The sequence below is a fragment of the Panthera uncia genome, chromosome D2 (assembly GCF_023721935.1).
Source record: "Panthera uncia isolate 11264 chromosome D2, Puncia_PCG_1.0, whole genome shotgun sequence".
In the NCBI taxonomy this organism is placed as follows: domain Eukaryota; kingdom Metazoa; phylum Chordata; class Mammalia; order Carnivora; family Felidae; genus Panthera; species Panthera uncia.
In genome coordinates, this window is record NC_064818.1 from 69,871,403 (window position 1) to 69,891,324 (window position 19,922).

A 19,922-nucleotide genomic window follows, 5' to 3' on the forward strand; every position below is an offset into this window, starting at 1 on the left:
GAGCTGAGCTGAAGTCAGCCATTCAACTGATTGAGCCACTCAGGTGCCCCTAATTGTTATTGTTCCTTATTAACATTATTTCCCATGTAGTTCTTAGCAGACACTGATGATCAGTGTTTAGATTGTAATTGATTAGGTGTTGCAAAAGTGATATTTCAATACCTTCTTTATTTCTTGATTAGAAAACTTCTCTAAAAATAAATTTCCTCTCATCAGTTATTTGGTTACTCATTGATACAGTTCATATAGGAAATGCATGATAAATGTAATATTAGTTGTTTTTACTTACCAGTTTTCAAAGTAAAGAATTATTCAGTATCTCTCAAACATGACGAGGTTTCTCTTCATGATAAACTTATGGACTCATACATATTTAATATGTTTAAATCCATTTTCAATTATTAACCTTACTGATGCTCAAATTGTTTTTTATGACTAAGATAATTTTTCTTCTAGATCAATGCTATCCAATATAAATATAATATGAGCCATATATGTAATTTTAAAAAATTTAATGCTTATTTATTTTGAGAGAGAGAGAGTGTGTGTGTGCAAGGCAGGGGAGGGGCAGGGAGAGAGGGAGACAGAAGATCCAAAGAGGGCTCTGTGCTGACTAAAGAGAGGCCGATGTGGAGCTCAAACCCACTAACTGGAAGATCATGACCTGAGCTGAAGTCGGTCTCTTAATTGACTGAGGCACCCAGGAGCCCCTTAAATTTTCTAGTAGCTACATTAAAAAAGTTAAAGGAAACAGGTGAAATTAATTTTTTTAAGTTTATTCATTTTGAGAGAGAGGATGCGTGTGTTGGACGAGCAGAGAGAGAGGGGAGAGAGAGAATCCCAAGCAGGCTCTGTGCTGTCAGTTCAGAGCCCCACTCGGGGCTCACTCTCACCAACCATGAGACTATGACCTGAGCGAAATCAAGAGTAGGACGCTTAACCAACAGAGTCACTGAGGCACCCCCAGGTAAAATGAATTTTAATAGTCTACTTTATTTAACTCAACATATCTGAGATGTCAGTTTAACATGTACCAGTATAAAAATCATCAATGAGGTTTTTGTCTTTAGTGTTTTTTTCAAACTACGTCTGAAATACAATTTGAATTCTATAATTATTGCAGTCTCAATTCAAATCAGTCACATTTCAATTACTCAATAGCCACATGTGAATAGTGGTCACCAAGTATTGGATAGCTCATCTTTCGATTATGTAGGATTCTAACTTTCTTAAAAATGTGAAAGGAATAGTCATAAAGCACTAGATGGCAGCCTTGTCACTTGTTAGAAGACCCTTAAAGCTTAATAACATTTGAAAGAAATGGTGTTTAAAGAAAAGGTCAGTAGTTCTTGTAATAGTGTTAATGGAAACTATACTGATTTTAAAGATCAGAGTGAAATTTAAAATGCAGGCCCACACTGTGGCTTAAAGCAATTGAGTGCAGTGTGGTGTTAGCTTAATTGAAAGTAATATACCAGCAGTTGTATCCTTTAGACAGTCTTAGTAGGTTTGTTTGTTTGTTTATTTATTTATTTAAAGTTTATTTATTTTTGACAGAGAGAGAGAGAGAGAGAGAGAGAGAGAGAGAGAGAGAGAGAGAGAATATGAACAGGAGTGGGGCAGACAGAGGTGGAGAGAGAGAATCCGAAGCAGGCTCTGCGCTTTCTGCGCAATGCCCATCACTGGGGCTCGATCTCCCCATGAGATCTTGACCTGAGCTGAAATCAAGAGTAGGATGCTCAACTGACAGAGCCACCTGGGTGCCCCTGCTCTTAGTAGTCTTTTTTTTTTTTTTTAACACTTTATTTTTGAGAGAGAGAGAGAGAGAGAGAGAGAGCAAGAGAGAGCAGGTGCGCATATATGTAAGTAAGGGAGAGGTAAAGAGAGAGGGACTGAGAGAATCCCAAGCAGGCTCCATGCCCAGTGGGGAGCTCCACACGTGGCTGGATATCACGACCATGAGATCATGACCTGAGTGGGAAATGTAGAGTTGGACCCTTAATCGACTGAGCCACTCAGGTGCTCAACCCCGGTCTCCCATGTGACAGGTGTGGATATTTGCCACTCTACTAAGGAGGAAGACCTTAGTTTTTTTGTTTTTTTTTTTAAAGTTCAGTTTAAAACGAAAAATATTTTGGCTTATTTCACCTTTTAATTTTTGAAAAATTACTGTTTTATTTTGAATTCTGTTTGCTCTTTAGAGTTCAGGATACAATTTTGTGATCATAATAATACATTCTCTCTTTTAAAAGGAGTAAGGAATTTACTGTCACATTCAGTGCTTGCTTCTGCCACTCATCACATCTTATATTAGTTTATATTACTAAAATAATTAAATATGTATCCATTTATACCACTGTAAACTCTGTAGGTTATTATTGATATATTTAGTGTTTATTAGTGTTTATGGTTTGTACTGAAAGATTAGTTATAAGCATATTATTTAAGGATTTGAATTTTTTCTTTGTTTGATATATGAGAGATAACTCTAATAAATGTTAGTATAGCTTTAAATTATGAGTATCAATCTCAATTTAATTTTCTAAAATGCTATGTCATATAAACAATGAAATTAAGTCTTGAATTAACCTTATACTTAACATGATTATTTTGTGTTTTGTTCTAAAATGGGAATAAAGGAATTTTCCCATTTTAAATTAAATATAATGTATTTTGTTAGTGTTTTCTATAACTTTTTAGCCATTGATCAATAGATCAATACATCAAACAGCTATTTCAGTAGGATCTAGCTGGTCCATCTGCAAATAGGGAAGTGACCTAGATAAACACAGAGAATCTAAATTCTTTCATTTCACAGATTGAAGACATGATGGATTGAGGATTATCAGAGAAAACATAAATTAACCACATGGTTGGATTTTAACCTTTATTCTGTGATTCATCAGTGTTTCTGTTAAATTTCTTTAAGCTTATATCCCAGTAATTTTTAGATGTTTATTTCAGAATTATTTAATATTTTAACATATTTTAAAATGAAGTGCAGTATAGCACAATTATGAAAAAGTTAAAAATAGCTGATGAGAAAATTTTTCTATTCAATTAATCTAGAAGAGAGATGAAAAATGTATTTGGCAAATATTTTGTAATGAAACTGTTAAATTTTCTAGTCATGTAACTAATACAGACTCACTGTAGAAATAAAGTTTAAGGAATCAATAAAAATGCCTGAAAAGCTGCCACCAGCGCTCCCAAGGGGAGTTGTGCAGCCTGTGCCCTCTGCAAAGGTTCCTAGCTACAAGAGAGAGTGGGCGCTGATATCCTGTACTTATCTTTCTTACTAAGCCATATAACCCGGTGTGGGGCTCTGTCTGCCTTAAGCAAGGGTTAATAGCTCCTTATTTATAAAGATGCTGAATGGGCAAACGAAGGCACTGCATGCCTTTCTAAATACATCATGTCATGAGAATGATTGTACATAAAAGCTTATAATGTATATAATATTATGGCAAACAACTTTTTTCTCATTGATATCTACCTCATTATTTAGCACTATTTATTAAATAAAACAGTTTTTGTCCAAACTGGAAAACAACCACCTGACTTTAAAATAATGATATCACCAGTTAACATTTATTAAGCATTTACTGTGCCAGGCTAGTGTAAGCTTTTTATATTTATTAGCTTTTTTAATCTTCAAATGAGAAGGGTATGCTAGTTATCAACATTTTTTTGTTTGAGGGAACAGAGGTAGAGAGAGTTTATTTTTATAAAATCACAGAGCCAGGAAAGGACAAAGCCAGTTTCCATCCAGCATTCTGGGTCTATAGTCCATACTCTTGATCACAGGTAATAAAACTAGAGTAACGAAAATTAGTAATAAAATTATCTCACATGTTTTTATATGAATAAAATAGAACAATCTATTGAAGGAAATAAAAAGATCTAAACATTTAAAAATCTATACTGTCTTTTTAAATAAGAAGTATTCATTTGAAAATATCATATTTAACCAAATTGATTTTGGTTAATAATGAATTTCCAATTAGAATTTTATTCAGTTCAGTTTTTTGAAGGATGTACATTAAAATTAATTACCTTAATTTTATTTTAAATAATACACTTTTAGAATACACAGTGAAATTATGAAAAAGAAAAATAGTGAGAAATGCCCACTTGATAGTTCCAGACATAATATAACTTTAACAGTACTGGTTCCCATATTGGCATAGGAATTGGTGAACAAAGTAGAGTCCAGGATTAGATTCCTGAACATTGGGCAGTTTTTATGGCAGTAATGTTATTTTTATAAAAGTTCTTAATGGCTCAATCTGTTTGTTTTTAATTATCCTAAACTTTAGATCATCCTAAACCTTAGATCATGGCTTTTGCATTTACCATTTTTCTGCCTCAGATACTTTAGCCACTATTCCACTCCTACCTAAGATGGACTCACAATAACCATTTTTGCCCTCATCCTAACACACAGTATGAAATTATCTCTCTTGTTAATTGTTTATGTAAACATAGGTTTTCTTTATTCAATAGAATGTAAGTGTGTGGGCTTAGGACCTTCTCTTGTTGGAACCCATACTTATGAAACTCTGTATCTTTTAGGCAGGCTTTAACTAAATACATAATGATAGAACATATATAAATTATCAACACATAAGTGAATATGCATATATTGTGGCTATATAGGCAACTATTTTTATTTGACCAAAAATGTTCGGAGATATTATAGGTAATCAAGTAAAAGTGGCTTTACATTTATTTATTGACTTTTTTAGTTTTTAAGTTTATTTATTTACTTTGAGAGAGAGAGATAAAGCATGTGCACAGCTCGAGTGAGCCAGGAGGGGAAGAGGGAGAGAGAGAATCCCAAGCAGGCTCTGTGCTGACAGCACAGAGCCTGACACAGGGCTCAATCCCACCAGCTGTGAGATCATGATGTGAGCTGAAGTCAAGAGTCAGACGCTTTAACCAACCGAGCCCCCCAGGTGTCCCTAATTTACATTAATTTTTAAATGTATTTACATAAAGTAGTACAAATCTATATTAACTTTAAGCATCAGGCATTCGTTTGAATAAAAATGAGTCTCAAGATTTGTTTTTCCTCATAGTCTATGGAACATTTGCCTCAAATAAAATCTACGCAGATTCCCATATGTCATTACAGAGTAATGAATAATAGTTCAGCTGCTTAAAGATACTATGAAGCAAAGAAAGTTGGCTTCTGAAGAAGTCGCGCCACATTATATGAAGGCCCCTACATTAGAATCAGTGATGTATAAGCATTGGTAATCATCATCAATCTTCTTTTTTTCATTAATGAAAAAAATAAGACCTAATGAGTTTAAGTGTATATTCAGGGCCACAGAATCAGTCATTTTCAGACTGTGAGTAACAACAAAGTATCTGTGTTTTTTTCTCTCATATCTAGCAAATGTTCAACTTTCAGATTTTACCTTTGGAATTATTCTAAATGTTCCAAGCTCAATAGAAAATCTTAATAATTTTAAGCATGGATAATACTGTTCAGCAAGCAAAGAAAAACTAGTATTTATTGAATGTTTTTCTTGTAGAGAACAATTTATTATTAATTATTTCATTATTTCATTATTTCATTATTCACAAGAGTGACATTTTTTTTTCTCCTTAATTTATTTACTGAAGAGTTACACTGTTATAGCTTGGTGAGAGAGTTCATTATTGGAATTGACTCAGTTTTGTTTATTAATTGAACATATATTTATTGAGTACTTTGGTGGACTCTGGGGATATTATGGTGAACAAAATGGGTTCTGCTCCATTGATGCTTATAAAGCTGTAGGGAAAATAGGTCTTATACCTGTTATACAATTGCCTAGATATGTGATTGTCATAAGAACTCTGAATGAGAATTGTAGAGGCTTCAGGAATATATTACAAGAGAACCTGACCTAATTTGTGGGACAGGGAATAGGACTGGGTCAGGCAAGAGCATGATGGAGCTTTGATGTGAAGATGACTGCATAGAAGGGTGGTGTGGATGTGCGAATGTGGGGTTGGGAGGTGGGGGATGTAGAATCAGTGGGGCAGCAAGCACAAAGGTTGTGGTTGGAAAGAACATGGCCTGTGAGAAACACACCGAACTAGGTGAAGAGAGGCAGGAGATGAAGTATGTGAGATTGGCAGGATCTAAATTATGTGGTGCTATATAGAACATGAGAGGATTTGGACCTTTATTGTAAGAAAAATGGGAGCCATTGCAGGGTATTAGGAGGAGACTAAAATATTAAATTTTAATTTTAAGATAATCAGTCTGCTTGCAATGTGTCAGCTTGATGAGGGCGATATCACATGAAAGAAGCCATTTTAGTTCGTTTTCTGAGGCCCGTTTCTGGTGCTACATGTAAAGTATGAACCACTGAGACTGTGAATATATTTGAACTTATATTCACACAAATTTTATCATTTACTAAATAGTTGTCAAAGTTGGCAAATACAGGTATTTATACAAACGATACTGTTTAAAATGTATTTGGATGTTCGAGGCGCCTGGGTGGCTTAGTCGGTTGAGTCCAACTCTTGATTTCGGTTTAGGTCATGATCTCATGGTCATGAGATCGAGCCCCGTGTCGGGCTCTGGGCTGTGTGTGGAGCTTGCTTGGATTCTCTCTCTCTCTCTCTCTCTCTCTCTCTCTCTCTCTCTCTCTCAACCCCTCCTCCACTCACATACTCTCAAAATAAATAAATAAACATTTTAAAAACTCATATTTGGATCCTTGATATTTTTGTCAAAGTCTAGGTGCATCCCTTTATCAAACCCTCAGGGTGGCTAAATATATGTGTCCAATATTTCCATCATAAGCATCTTTGCTGCAAACATTTTCACCATATAACTAATTGGCTGTAAGTCAATTTTGTTATAAAAGGTAAAATCACAAAAAAAAACAAGAGGGACATTAATTAAAAAGGGCATAATGAAACATGAAAATTTTTAAGAAAATTAAAAATTATTGTGAAACATAAAATATTTGAACACATTTAAAATGTATGCAGATTCATGGCAATACTGTATAAATAACAGATTTTATTTTGCTGGTTGTCCTTAAGTACTTGTTTTCAAAGTCTTTTGTTCATGCTTTTCATACTTTTTTTTTTTGCTTGTTGACTTGTTTCCTCATTTAGTATCACATCTTTTCTCTTTTTGCTAAAATTTTTTCCTTCATTAAGAGAGATATCAGTTTCTAAATACTGGGATGCACGTTGGTAACTGGGCTTTATATTGTGCTGTGAAAGTGTTCTACACTGTTACTTGTTCTCGCCGTCTTGTCACATATCCGTTGATAGTTTTCCCAAGTCCTGTGGAAATCGCAGGCTCAATGTATAGACCATTATGAGGGCTAAGATTTAAAATGGGAGCACTGAATCAATGGAGAAATGAAACGAAACTGTCACCAGGTGAGAAAACCAAAAAAAAAAAAAAAAAAAAAAAGACTGTCAAACCAAACTGTCACCTGTTATTTTTTTTTTTATCTTTTATGGCAAATCTGCGTTATGGCCAATTACGCAACAAATATGATTGTGGCAAAGATGCTTACAGTGAAACTACATAGAACCAAATATATAAGATCATGAACATATATTTATGAATAAATATGTAGTTATATATAAATATACATATGAGAATCTGTTTGATATTTTGGAAGTTTTTAGAATTCATTCAGAGCCAATATGGTGAATAAGGAAATAGAAATAACATTGATTGAATGCCTTCATTTTATGAGATGGTCTTTTCTAAGCCAAATACACACTAGCATATTTATGTTTAACCCATAGAATAATCCTATAAGATAGGCAGTTTTATATACCCATTGAAGCATCCTATTTCACTAAGGTTAGTTAACCTACATAACATAAACCAGTCGGTGAATGGGTGATTGCAGTTCACATCTCCTCAGATACTGTGGAGAATGCTCCATTAAAAGTGAAACACAATATGAATTGATGAAAAAGCAAATAATAACGCTTCAGTTTCTTTCTCAGAATATCCAAATTAAAAATTTCTGAAACAATTCAACATTTATATAATAATTATTCTGAGCTGAAATTTGTATGAACAGTATCATCGATATACACAAGTCAAGATCACTTTCATTTGTGAACCTGATGTCTGCCTTCCTGCATCTCAGATTATATAGATTTTCTAATATACATTTTGATGATTTTTCCACTGGTTATTATCTTCTCAGAAAATACAATAGTTCATGCAGCTTTTGTTGAAAAACTAAAACAAATACTCAATATTTGCTTTTCATCACCTCACATATGTGATGTCCTCAGAAGCTTTCTTTATAGTTCAAGATCTCTTTCAAAAGATCTTTTGTTGCAGCATTTAAATTTTTAGTCATCGTTTCCAATTAATCATTAATTTGCTGTAATATCTGACCTCTTTAAGTATTTTGTACATATTCAAGGCTTTCCTCTTGATATTCTGTTTGCATAACTCCTTTTTTTTGATGCTGTGCTTTATTCATGACCTTAATTTTGTATGTAACATGTTATTAATTCTTCCCAGTAAATAGCAGCCAGTTTTTTTGTTTTTTTTTTGGTCCATGACTGCTAGTCCAGTACTGACTGAACTATCTAAAAAAAATTGGCTACTGCATGTTGGAATTCAACCCTTGGTTTGCTCTAGTCATAGAAGATTAGCAAGAGAGATAGATTATTTTACATGTTTTTTTGTCCTATACCTACGAAGTGAATTAGAAATGAGATATGCCATTTTTAGACAGATATATAGCCATATAAATCTAATTACCTAATCCTTAAGTGTAAATCATTTGAAAAACATGTTAAAGATCAAAGATCAAAAGAAAAATGTCCTCTGAGCACCACTTTTAAAAATCTCCTTTTTTTTGGCCCAATTATGGTAGTAATGCACGTTCATTCTAGAAAAGAAACAAGACAAATTAAAATTGCTAATAATTCTTTTACCCGGAGAAAGTTATTGCTAACATCGCATTGGATATTTCCCCAGTCATTTATTTATGTACATAGATAAGTAAATAAAGGAAGGCATTATTCAGCCTTCCTTCCGCAAAGATGTACATATCCTAATCCCTAAAATTTATGAATATTTTACTTTAAATGGTAAACATGAATTTGCAGATTTGATTAACTTGACGATCTTGATATGGGGAGAGCATTCTTGTGGACCCAGTGTAATTACAAGCATTCTTACGAGAGGGAGGCAGAGGGAGATTTGACTACAGCACTGGGAGACGGGATCATGGGAAAAAAGAGGTTGGAAAGAGGACAGAGCCATGAGCTAAGGAATGAACAATTTTTAGAAGCTGGAAAAGGCAAGGAAGTGAATTTTTATTGAGTGCTTCCAGAACAAACCACTCCTAACTTTGTTTTACTATGTAAGTTTCATTTGGACTTCAGACTTCCAGAACTATGAGAATAAATTCACGTTGTTTTAAGCCACTGAATTTGTTGTTATTTGTTACAGCAGCAGTAAGAAACTAATACACACATTTTGTGTATTTATTTCTTCTCCAAACATCAGATCACAAAGGAAATACTTCTCAAAATTATTCTTTATTATTCATTAATTTTTAATTTATCCTTATAATATCTTTATGCCATTTTTCTGCTCTCTTGTAACTATCAGTGTACCATAGTTTTCAGATAATTTTATTCTTTTTTTTGTATTGACAGTTTAAAAATTAAATTTTATGTTTTATTTTTAACATGAAGTCTACCCTCTTAAAAATAATTTAAGTGTACAACACAGTACTGGTAATTGTAGGGACAATGCTGCAGAGCAAATCTCTAGAACTTTTTTACCTTGCGTATTTGACACTTTATGTCTTTTCTTTAGCCATTCTCTGCTGCCCCCCTCCTTTGGTTCCTGGCAACCACCGTGCTACTCTCTGATTTATAAGTTTGACTATTTTAGATACATTATACAAATAGAATTATGCAGTATTTATCCTCCTGTGATTGGTTTATTTCATTTAACTCCAGCAGCTTTACTTCTGGGTGTTTATCTAAAAGAATTAAAATCAGGATCTCAAAGAGATAATAGCACTCTAGTGTTCATTGCACCACTATTCAGAATAGCCAACACATAAAAACAGCTTAAATTTCCATTGACAGATTAATGGAAATCCTGAAATATGTGTCATGGATGAAACTTGAGACATATATGCAGCTTTTTAAAAAGTTCTTTTACATTTTTAATGTGAAATAATTACAGGTTTACAAATGTTTGCAAATATTTCTTTATGATCTTGACCCTCGGAAAGTGTTGGACACATATTTATAGTATTTGATGTTTTTTCATGATTAAATTCAGGTTATGCATTTTTACTAAGGATAGCACAGAAGTGATGTGTCTTTCTCAGTGAATCCTATCAGGAAGCATATGATACCAGTTTTTCCCATCACTGATGCTGTTATCTTTGATAAGTTGTTAATCAACTGTACCACTTTGTACCACTTTGTTCACTCTAGAGCTACTGGTTTTTGTTTTTGTTTTTTCGTATTTAATGAGTACTTTATGAGGAAATTTTTTGAAATTAGGTAAATATCCTATTTCTCATTATACTATCACCCACTATTTTTACCATGCATTGACAATTCTTTTTTTTTTTTTTTGCATTGACAATTCTTAACCTGAAAGAATTACTATCAATGTGCTTGCCAAATGGTGATTTTTCTGTTGTGTTATTTCTTCTGCATTCATTTCTTCTGCAATAAGGAAGAGCTGTTCCTTTTCTCTCAGTTATTTGTTTATTCAGTTATTTGTTTATATCAGTATTGCCTTATGGATATGTATTTTATGACTTATAATAAATTACTATTATTTTATAGCTGTTTCCTAGATTTGGCTATTGGGAATACTTCAAATTGTCTCCTGCTTCCTTCTGGCATGACTCCATCATTTTCTGAGTGCTTTCTTATTTTCTTGCACTGCAAGATATTTCAGACTCACCTTGTACTTTTCCTGCCCTTACCCTGGAATCAACCATTTTTCCAGGAAGCCATGGTTTTTTATATTGGAGAATGGTATTTAGAAAACAAAATATGGGAGCTACATATGCTCATTTGGTTCTGGGGTGTTGTTCTTTCTTTCCTTTTTTAAAAAAGTATTTCTTAAATTAAGTCACCAAGTGTATGTGTGTGTATCTATCTATCTATCTATATATATCTACTATCTTATTTTTAAAGCTTTTAGTTAAATTCCAGTTAGTTAACATACAGTGTAATACTGGTTTCAGGTGTGCAATATAGTGATTCAGCACTTCTGTACAACACCTGGTGCTCATCACAAGTGTACTCCTTAATTCCTGTCACCTATTTAACCCATCCTCCCACCCACCTCCCTTCTGGTAACTATAGTTCTCTGTAGTGAAGAGTCTGTTTCTTGGTTTGCCTCTCTTTTTTTCACTTTGGTCATGTGTTTTGTGTTTTAAATTGCACATACAAATAAAATCATATGGTGTTTGTTTTTCTCTGAGTTCTTTAGCTTAGCATAGTACTCTAGAGAGTATTATGGAACTCCACCGTGTTGCTTTAATTGAAACTTACTGTGCCCTGAAACCTTGCTGTTCTCCAAGGGAAGATCTGAATGTTTTTTCTTTCGTAATGTTGATTAGGCATGGGAATAGTATCTGCCTTGGTCCCTTTGACATTGACAAATAATTGCTTTTCTTTACCTGTTCAAGAATTTCATCTCCTCTGAAGCAGTATTCCACCTGTCCTTGTTGCTGCCTTTCACGGAAATCTTGTGCACTCCATTTAATATTTTATCCACTTACTACATTTTCACCTGCCTCATTGTCTTTCTGTTATTATCCCTCATGACATGATTCTAGAATTCAATTTCCATATGTACTTTAATTATGTATCAGGTTTTTTGTGTTCAATTTTCAAAAAGACTTATAGGATGTAAACACTATACTCCCAGGACAGCTTTGTTATAAGCAAAATTAAGGATTTTAAAAAAGTCTGGAGATCTTAGATATTAAGCTAATTGTGTAATTGTTAATGCAGTGTGTTTTTTGTTTTGTTTTGTTTTGTTTTTTTGGTGGAGAGGTAGGCATAATCACCAATCTACTAAAATAGCCCCCAAATAAGAGTTGTAGGTGCTTATATTTTTATATTATATCTGGCCACATGTTAAACTTATAGTTAACTTATAGTTAGTTTTATATTTCCTGGTAAACAATCTGATCTTAGCCATAAAAAGATAATTTTGTTTTCTTCTTTTATTCTAACTTGAAATTGGTCATCTATTCACTGCCAGACCTTTTTGTTATGCTGCTTCCTTATTTGTATTTGTCTCTTCGTTTTAGAATGGGCAGGAGTAATTTTTTTTTCAGGAGAATAATATATAGATCATGTGCTTTTAGGACATTTGCTTGCCTGAAATTTATCACTATGTTGCTTTTCTGTGTAGACAGCATGGTTGAATATACATATTCTATAAATAACTGGTCCAGTTTCTTGCCTTTTGACATATATTGTTACTTTAGAAAACTTGGCATCTTAACTTATCATCCTTTGTAAATAACTCATTTGTCTGTGTGAATGTGTGTGTATGTATAATGTGTGCACATGCCCACAGGGATGTGCCCACATGTCAGTAGTATTTTTTAAATAACAGCTTTATTGAGATATAATTCAGATACTCAACTCTTATTCTTTTTAAGGTGTACACAAAAGTGGTTTTTAGTATATTCAGAAAGTTGTGTGACCATCACCATGATCTAATTTTAGAACATTTTCACCACTCCTAAGAGAAACCCAGTACATATTAACAGTCACTCCTCATTCTTCCTTCCCCCAAACCCTAACAAATCTTTCTATCTCTATGGATTTGTTTTCTATCTCTATGGATTGTTATTATATATATATATATAATATATATTATATATAGCAGAGTAAACAAATATATATATTATATATATTATATATATATGTTATATATATATTGTAGAATATGTGGCCTTTTGTGACTGGCATCTTTTATTTTTATCATAATGTTTTAAGATTCATTCACGTTAAACAAGGATCACTACTTCATTCCTTTCTATGGCAAAATAGTATTCCTTTGCATGGACATAATTCATTTTGATTACCATTCACCAACTGAGGGACATTTGGGTTGTTTTTATTTTGGGGCTGTTATGAATAATGCTGGATTCTTTTTATCTTTTATGTCAGGTATTTCAATATTTAGGTTTTAGTCTTCAACAGGTCTTTTCTATCGTATATTTAATATATATGTATATAATATGTGTATATTATTTATGCTTTTTCCAATTTGTTACAGTGTCTGCTTTAACAACATTAGTCATGCATATACTCAAAATTTCTATGCCTATTATTCTTTTTGAGTGATTTTCATCTCTTCTCTGGAAGGCTTTTTCAGATTTGACCTATATGGCACTGATTCAATTTTATGTTATTTTAATTATTTTATCTTCTGATTCTATTATTCTGTTTAATTTTACTGTTATTTTATTACTTTATTGGTTTTTTTACAGTTTTAATATTTTAGCTCCTTTTTATTGTAGTCTTCATTGTTATTTCCTCCATCTGTCATTTGTTGCATTTTTTTAGATTTTCCCTTTTTTTGATGCATACTGAATAGATATTTTAAATGACTAGACAGCTACTCATGTTAAATTATTACATATACCTAATCTATAGTGATAAAATGATATGTTTCTCTTCTCACGATGCTAGTCAAACTAACAAAATCAAAGATGTCAACTTTTTTCTCTTTGTTTTCACTTCCTTATCTATACAGTTAGGATCATATTCACTTTAAGGCCTATCAAGTTTATACAAAAAGTGAAAGAGATAATAAAGAAGAATGACTGTTTTTGCATCTGTTTTACTTCTGTTTGTAGACTTCATTTTTAGATACAATTGGGAAATTAATTGAGAACTTCTGATTTTCCTGGAATTATCACAGATTGCTGCTTGTTAGCCAAGATATTTATTTATTTATTTATTTTAAATGTTTTATTTATTTTTGAGACAGAGAGAGAGAGAGCATGAACGGGGGAGGGTCAGAGAGAGGGAGACACAGAATCTGAAACAGGCTCCAGGCTCTGAGCTGTCAGCACAGAGCCTGACGTGGGGCTCGAACTCACAGACGGTGAGATCATGACCTGAGCCGAAGTCGGACGCTCAACCGACTGAGCCACCCAGGCGCCCCGTTAGCCAAGATATTTAAAAGCTAGCTGTATTCTTTATAGGTGTTCCAAACTTCAGGGTTCAGTCTGTGAAATCAGAGGATTGATTTATACAGTGTGTATGATTTCTTAAAGTTGTGAAATATATCCCTCTTGTTTTTTCAATCCACAAAGTTTTCAGATAATTGTTTCTAATCTAATATATTTGAACATGCAGTATGCAGTTTATATTTTTTTAATTATGAAATTTCAATTACACTTCAAAGTATAGTGCATGTACTTTCATGTATATATATTATATATACTTTCACAGTATATATAATATCATTTGAAAGTTGTGAATGCTACTGAGGTTTAGTAAAACTTAACTTTTTGCTATATTTCTTGCAGCAATACAGGCTCCAACTCTGCTCACCTTAGTGCAGGATGAATATGGTTTATAAATATATATTATATTTGTATATATTTATTTATATATTTATATATTTATATATTGTATAATATATTATATAATAATATATATTGTATAATATATAATATATTTATAAATATATAATATATATTATATATTTATAAATATATGTTTATATATTTATATATTATTTATATATTTATATTATATTTATATTTATATATTTATAAAATGTATATTATATAATATATAATATTTATATATATTTATAAAACCATATATATATATATATGGTTTGTTGATGTTTCCAGATTGCAGATGCTCTAGCACTGAGGTGGGGATATATAGGAAGCAAAAACAGCAAACAAACCATACTCCACAAACCTAGGGAATGCACCACTGGGCCATGAGTTCTGAGCTCATTGCCTTTTACCTACCCAAGGACATCATTCTAAACTTTCTCCTCTCTCTCCTGTCTCATCAATTTTTCCCTTTCTTATAAATTTGTATTTATGCCAATCAGTATAAAAACATGCAATTTCTCCTAATTTAAGAAGTTGTTCTCCCTAGAAGACAACCTAGTGAATGGGAGAAGCGAAGTATATAAAGAACTTACACAACTCAACACCTAAAAAGCAAATAATCTAATTTAAAAAGGGCAGAAGACATGAACAGACATTTCTATAAGGAAGACATACAGATGGCCGATAGACACATGAAAAGATGCTTAACATCATTCATGAGCAGAGAAATGCAAATCAAAACCACAGTGAGATATCACCTCACACCCTTCAGAATGGCTAAAATCAACAGCACAATAAACAACAGGTGTTGTCAAGGATGTAGAGAAAGGGGAACCCTCTTAACACTGTTGGTGGGAATGCAAAGTGTTAGCCAATGTGGAAAACAGTATGGAGGTTCATCAAAAAAATAAAAATAGAACTACCATATGATCCAGTAATTCCATTTCTGGGTATTTAGCCAAAGAATATGAAAACACTAATTAAAAAAGATATATGCACTCCTATGTTTATTGCAGCATTACTTACAATAGCCAAAGTATGGAAGCAGCCCAAGTGTCCATCAGTAGATGAATGCATAAAGACAATGTGGTATATGTATACACTGGAATATTAATTCAGCCATAAAAAGGAAAGAAATCTTGCCTTTTGCAATAACATGAATGGATCCAGAGAGTATAATGCTAAGTGAAATAAGTCAGCCAGAGGAAGACAAATGCCATATGATTTCACTCATATATGGAATTGGAGAAAACAAAGCAAAACAAATGAACAAAGGAAAAATAAAAAGAGACTAAAAAAAAAGAAAGGAGACAAACCAAAAACCAGACTCTTAACTATAGAGAACAAGGGGACGTGGGTGGGGGGATGGATGGAATAGGTTAAGGGCGTTAACAGTACACTTAACTTGGGGAGCACTGAGAATGTGTAGAACTTTTGAATCACTGTATTGTACACCTGAAACTAATTTAACACTGTATGTTAACTATATTGGGTTAAAAAAAAAATTAATTCTCTCACCTCTCTTGTTCACACTTAGCCCTCCTGCTAGTTCATCATTACTCTGTATCTATGGATAATGCAACAAATTGAGTTGATTCATAATCAAACAGGACTTCCTTTTTTTCACTTAAAAATATATATTAAAATAAAAATAAACCTGAAGGAAAGAATTACCAGAATGCAGCCCTTTGCATAGTAGTTCAAGAATAAGGGAAGGGCAAGGAAGGGAAAGAAAGGGAAGGGGACTTCTTATTTTGTATACCATAATGAAGTGGTTCATTAAAGCAATATAAAAACTTCTTTTCAGATTATGTACATTTGCATAAACGTGGTACACATTTTAAATGTTAGTGTTTTATGTCCTGTACTGTATTTAGCTAAGAATTTCAGAGTAAATTTCAGCATTAAGATACATGTTTTAAGTGCCAGGTAATTACTCATTTGTAACCCCTCCCCTAAAAATATACCAGCAAAATGACTAAAACTGGTGGGGGTAGAAGTAGGTCATCTCCTAGTTAAGTAGAAAATTGCACACTTGGTTTCTGGAAGACTTTGGTTTAAGCAGCTTTAAAAGGAACATTTTGGGAGCACCTAGGTGGCTCAGTCGGTTAAGTGTCCGACTCTTGATCTCAGCTCAGGTCTTGATCTCAGGGTCATGAGTTCAAGTTCTGTCTTGGGCTCTGTGCTGGGCATGAAGCCTACTTAAAATTTTTTTAAAAAAAATTAGTAATTATCATTCACTGATAGGTACTCTTATTAGTCACTTGAATCGACTGATACTCCTACTAGGTTCGTTCCAGGATTCAGACTTATTTTTTTTAGCCCAGCTGACATTAGGAATGATCATTACCATATATAATATACATTATACTTGCCTTGTACTTCCAACTCCAGTAAATGAGAATAGTAAAATCAAAGTTGAATGCTTGGCAAAGAATTCGATTGGGCACGATTGTGGCACAGGCTAGAGTCTATAAAAGCAGAAGAAAGTCTGTGCGCTTGGGGCATTTCAGCCTCTGCTTATAGCTACGTAGGTGTCCAGTGCCCCAGTCCTTACTTCCAAGGAGCTATCTACTCTTGACTTCTCAATACTTAGTTTCAAGCCCCCCCCCCAAAAAAAAAATTTACACACACACACACACACACACACACACGTATAATTATGCAAATTCTTGAAGTTAGTTTTGAAGTGTTTACATTTCCTCAGTCGTATTTTTCCTTCATTTTGAATAGATATTACCTGTCCTCAATATTGCAGTTCTCTCAACCCCTGCCCACTGCAACTGATGGGGGTGAACACTATTCTCTTTTTTAAACAAAAAGACACTAAGTTCTGGTTTTATTCCTATCTCATAGCTTGCTCTCTCAGCCTCCTTTGTTGGCTCCTCCTGAGGATCTGATTATTTGCATTGGTGTGCCTCAGGGCTTATCCCTTGCAATTCTGCTCTTTAACTGTTGATTTCCTGGCTTCATTGTATCAAATCTCATCTAAAATGTTGATAATTTCCAACTTGTCCTCTCTGAAACAAACTGTTGAGCTCAATTCAGCTGATCACGTAGAAATTCAGTAAGTATCTCAACCTTCCCATTTTCAAAACTAAGCTCATATTTTTCCTCCGACTCCCCCCAAATAAAACCTAGTCTTCTTACTCGTCTCAGTTAATGCTCTCATTTTGTATGCTCTTGGATCAAAAAACTTTACCTTTCTTTTTTTCAAATGCTACATCCGGTTATTCAACTAAACCTGTGTGTTGTACCTACCAAATACATTCCTAGTGACTGACCTCTTCTTGTGACCTCCACTGCTGTCACCCTCGCCACCATCACTTCTTGGCTGCGTCTTGCCACAGCTTCTTTACAAGAATCCTAATTAAGACTTCTGGGGTTTGTTGTTGTTGTTGTTAGGTTTTTGTATTCATTTCCTCTGTCTGGATTGTATTTTCGTCAGTAAACTCCATGGCTTATATTCCTACTATCTTCGATCTTTAAGTGTTCCTTCTCAAAATTGCAACCATACCCCTACCCCAACAGCAATTTCTTTCCTTTATGCTAGTTTATTTTTCTTGAAAACACTCATTGGCATCTGTTATACTATATACTTAGGTTATTTACTGATTTCTAATGTCCATCCAATAAAATATGTAAGTTTCACGAGGGCAGAAATTTTTATTTATTGTTGTGTTCCCTGTGCCTAGAACACACTGGCCTATTGAATTTGCTGCTATAGTTTCTGGCAGTCAGGTGAAAATTGGAAATATGACCTTTTGCATAATTCTCATTATCTCATATAAATTCTGAGAAGGACGAAGTGTTGCCTTACAGTAAATTGTACAGGTAATACATGAGGTGGACCTTATAAAGTATATAGTAAACAACATGAAGAATGATGCCTTGATAATTTTAACAATAATTTCAGTGATATTATACCTGTCTTTACTTTTTATTTTAATAGTGTGTAATGGCTGAGGGCATAACGTGAAAGATATATATCCAGAACATAGAAGTCGTCTGTAAAATAATTTGAAATGTTTTTGTAAAGGTCGCAGTTTAACATTAATGAGTAATTCTTCACTCCTATATAGCCTATGAAGCTACTCATGATATATATTATAACATTCAAATGTTTCACCTTGGTTTCAACATTATATATGAACAAAATTAATAATTGTTTACTCCGATTTCTTTTTGTCAATTGTTAATGAGTCACTTCTGTAGAATGATGTTTATCATAGGGACATTTTAAAAATGCTACAGATAAAAATTACCATAATAATAAAGGAACAAATAAATGCATTTTAGTATGTGATGAAATATTCTTTATCATTTAAAGTTCATGTTTTCAAAAAATTTTGACTTTTTGAAAGTAGGGTACCAAAATGTCTTCCTGTCTGTTTTTCTATCTACAAAATTTTAAATGGAATAAAATGCACCAAAATGTTGCCTATATTTTTCTCTAGTTGTAAGGTTATGGTTGACTTTTAGTTTATTTTTTACTTTTGTGTAGTTTCCAGAATGTCTGTTGTGTTTGTAGAACTTTTGTAATGACAACAGAAGTAATACATATAATTTTTAAAGAATTAGGACTTCTTCCATATCTGTATTTTGCTTTTTGTTGCTCGATGACAAAGAATTATATTTTGCCAATCTTGAGTGGGCCACTAATAATTAATGAGAATAATTTTTAATACTGATATGCAGTATGTTTTCACCTAACTTTTGTTTATCAAATAGTTTGTAAAAGTGCATATCAGGATTGTATTTTTTTCCCCACAGATAGCCTTTTGATTGACTATCAGTTTACCTTCAGCTTATTACAGGAAGATGATCGCCACCATACTGCCATAAACTTCATAGCGAACCCAGAACAGGTGAGAAAATAATTTAACTTTTATAATTATTATATTACTATCTAGGGCTATAAATTTTTTGTCATTTTTATTGTAATTTTAACTGCTTCTCAGAATTATCATACTACAGGGCTTTTGAAGAAAGACTAATCCTGTTAATTTTTTCTTTTCATAAAACTTACGTATCCTTGTAATCTAGGGAGTTTGTGAGTTTAATATTTCAGATTCTGCAAAGTCCTACAATTTAAATTATACATTTTTATTATTTTTTCAGTCTTATAACAGTGTTTGTGCATGTAATTATGCTCTCAAACTCAGGGTAGCCTTATTTGAAAATAAAACCCAGACATTAAAAACATGTTATATTAAATATGTTCCTTTTCTTATATATTGTTACACAGTAGTAGATTTTCCTCATCTGTTAAACAAATCTACTGGTTTATCTAAGTTAGATGAATACTGGCTTCTTTTTTATCAT

General features: G+C 32.9%; 1 protein-coding gene across 7 annotated transcripts in view; it reads left to right on the forward strand.

Moving 5' to 3' along the window:
* The window catches only part of ATRNL1 (attractin like 1), a 765,177-nt gene that overhangs the window by 260,427 nt on the left and 484,828 nt on the right, over positions 1-19,922 (forward strand). For 5 of the 7 annotated variants that reach the window (XM_049645837.1, XM_049645841.1, XM_049645842.1 and 2 more), the window contains 2 exons: positions 17,331-17,427; positions 19,375-19,465. In XM_049645837.1, the coding sequence (XP_049501794.1) occupies positions 17,331-17,427; positions 19,375-19,465 (188 nt within the window). Of the gene's footprint in view, positions 1-17,330; positions 17,428-19,370; positions 19,466-19,922 lie in introns of all 7 variants that reach the window. The other 2 variants (XM_049645843.1, XM_049645839.1) reach the window with 1 other exon arrangement.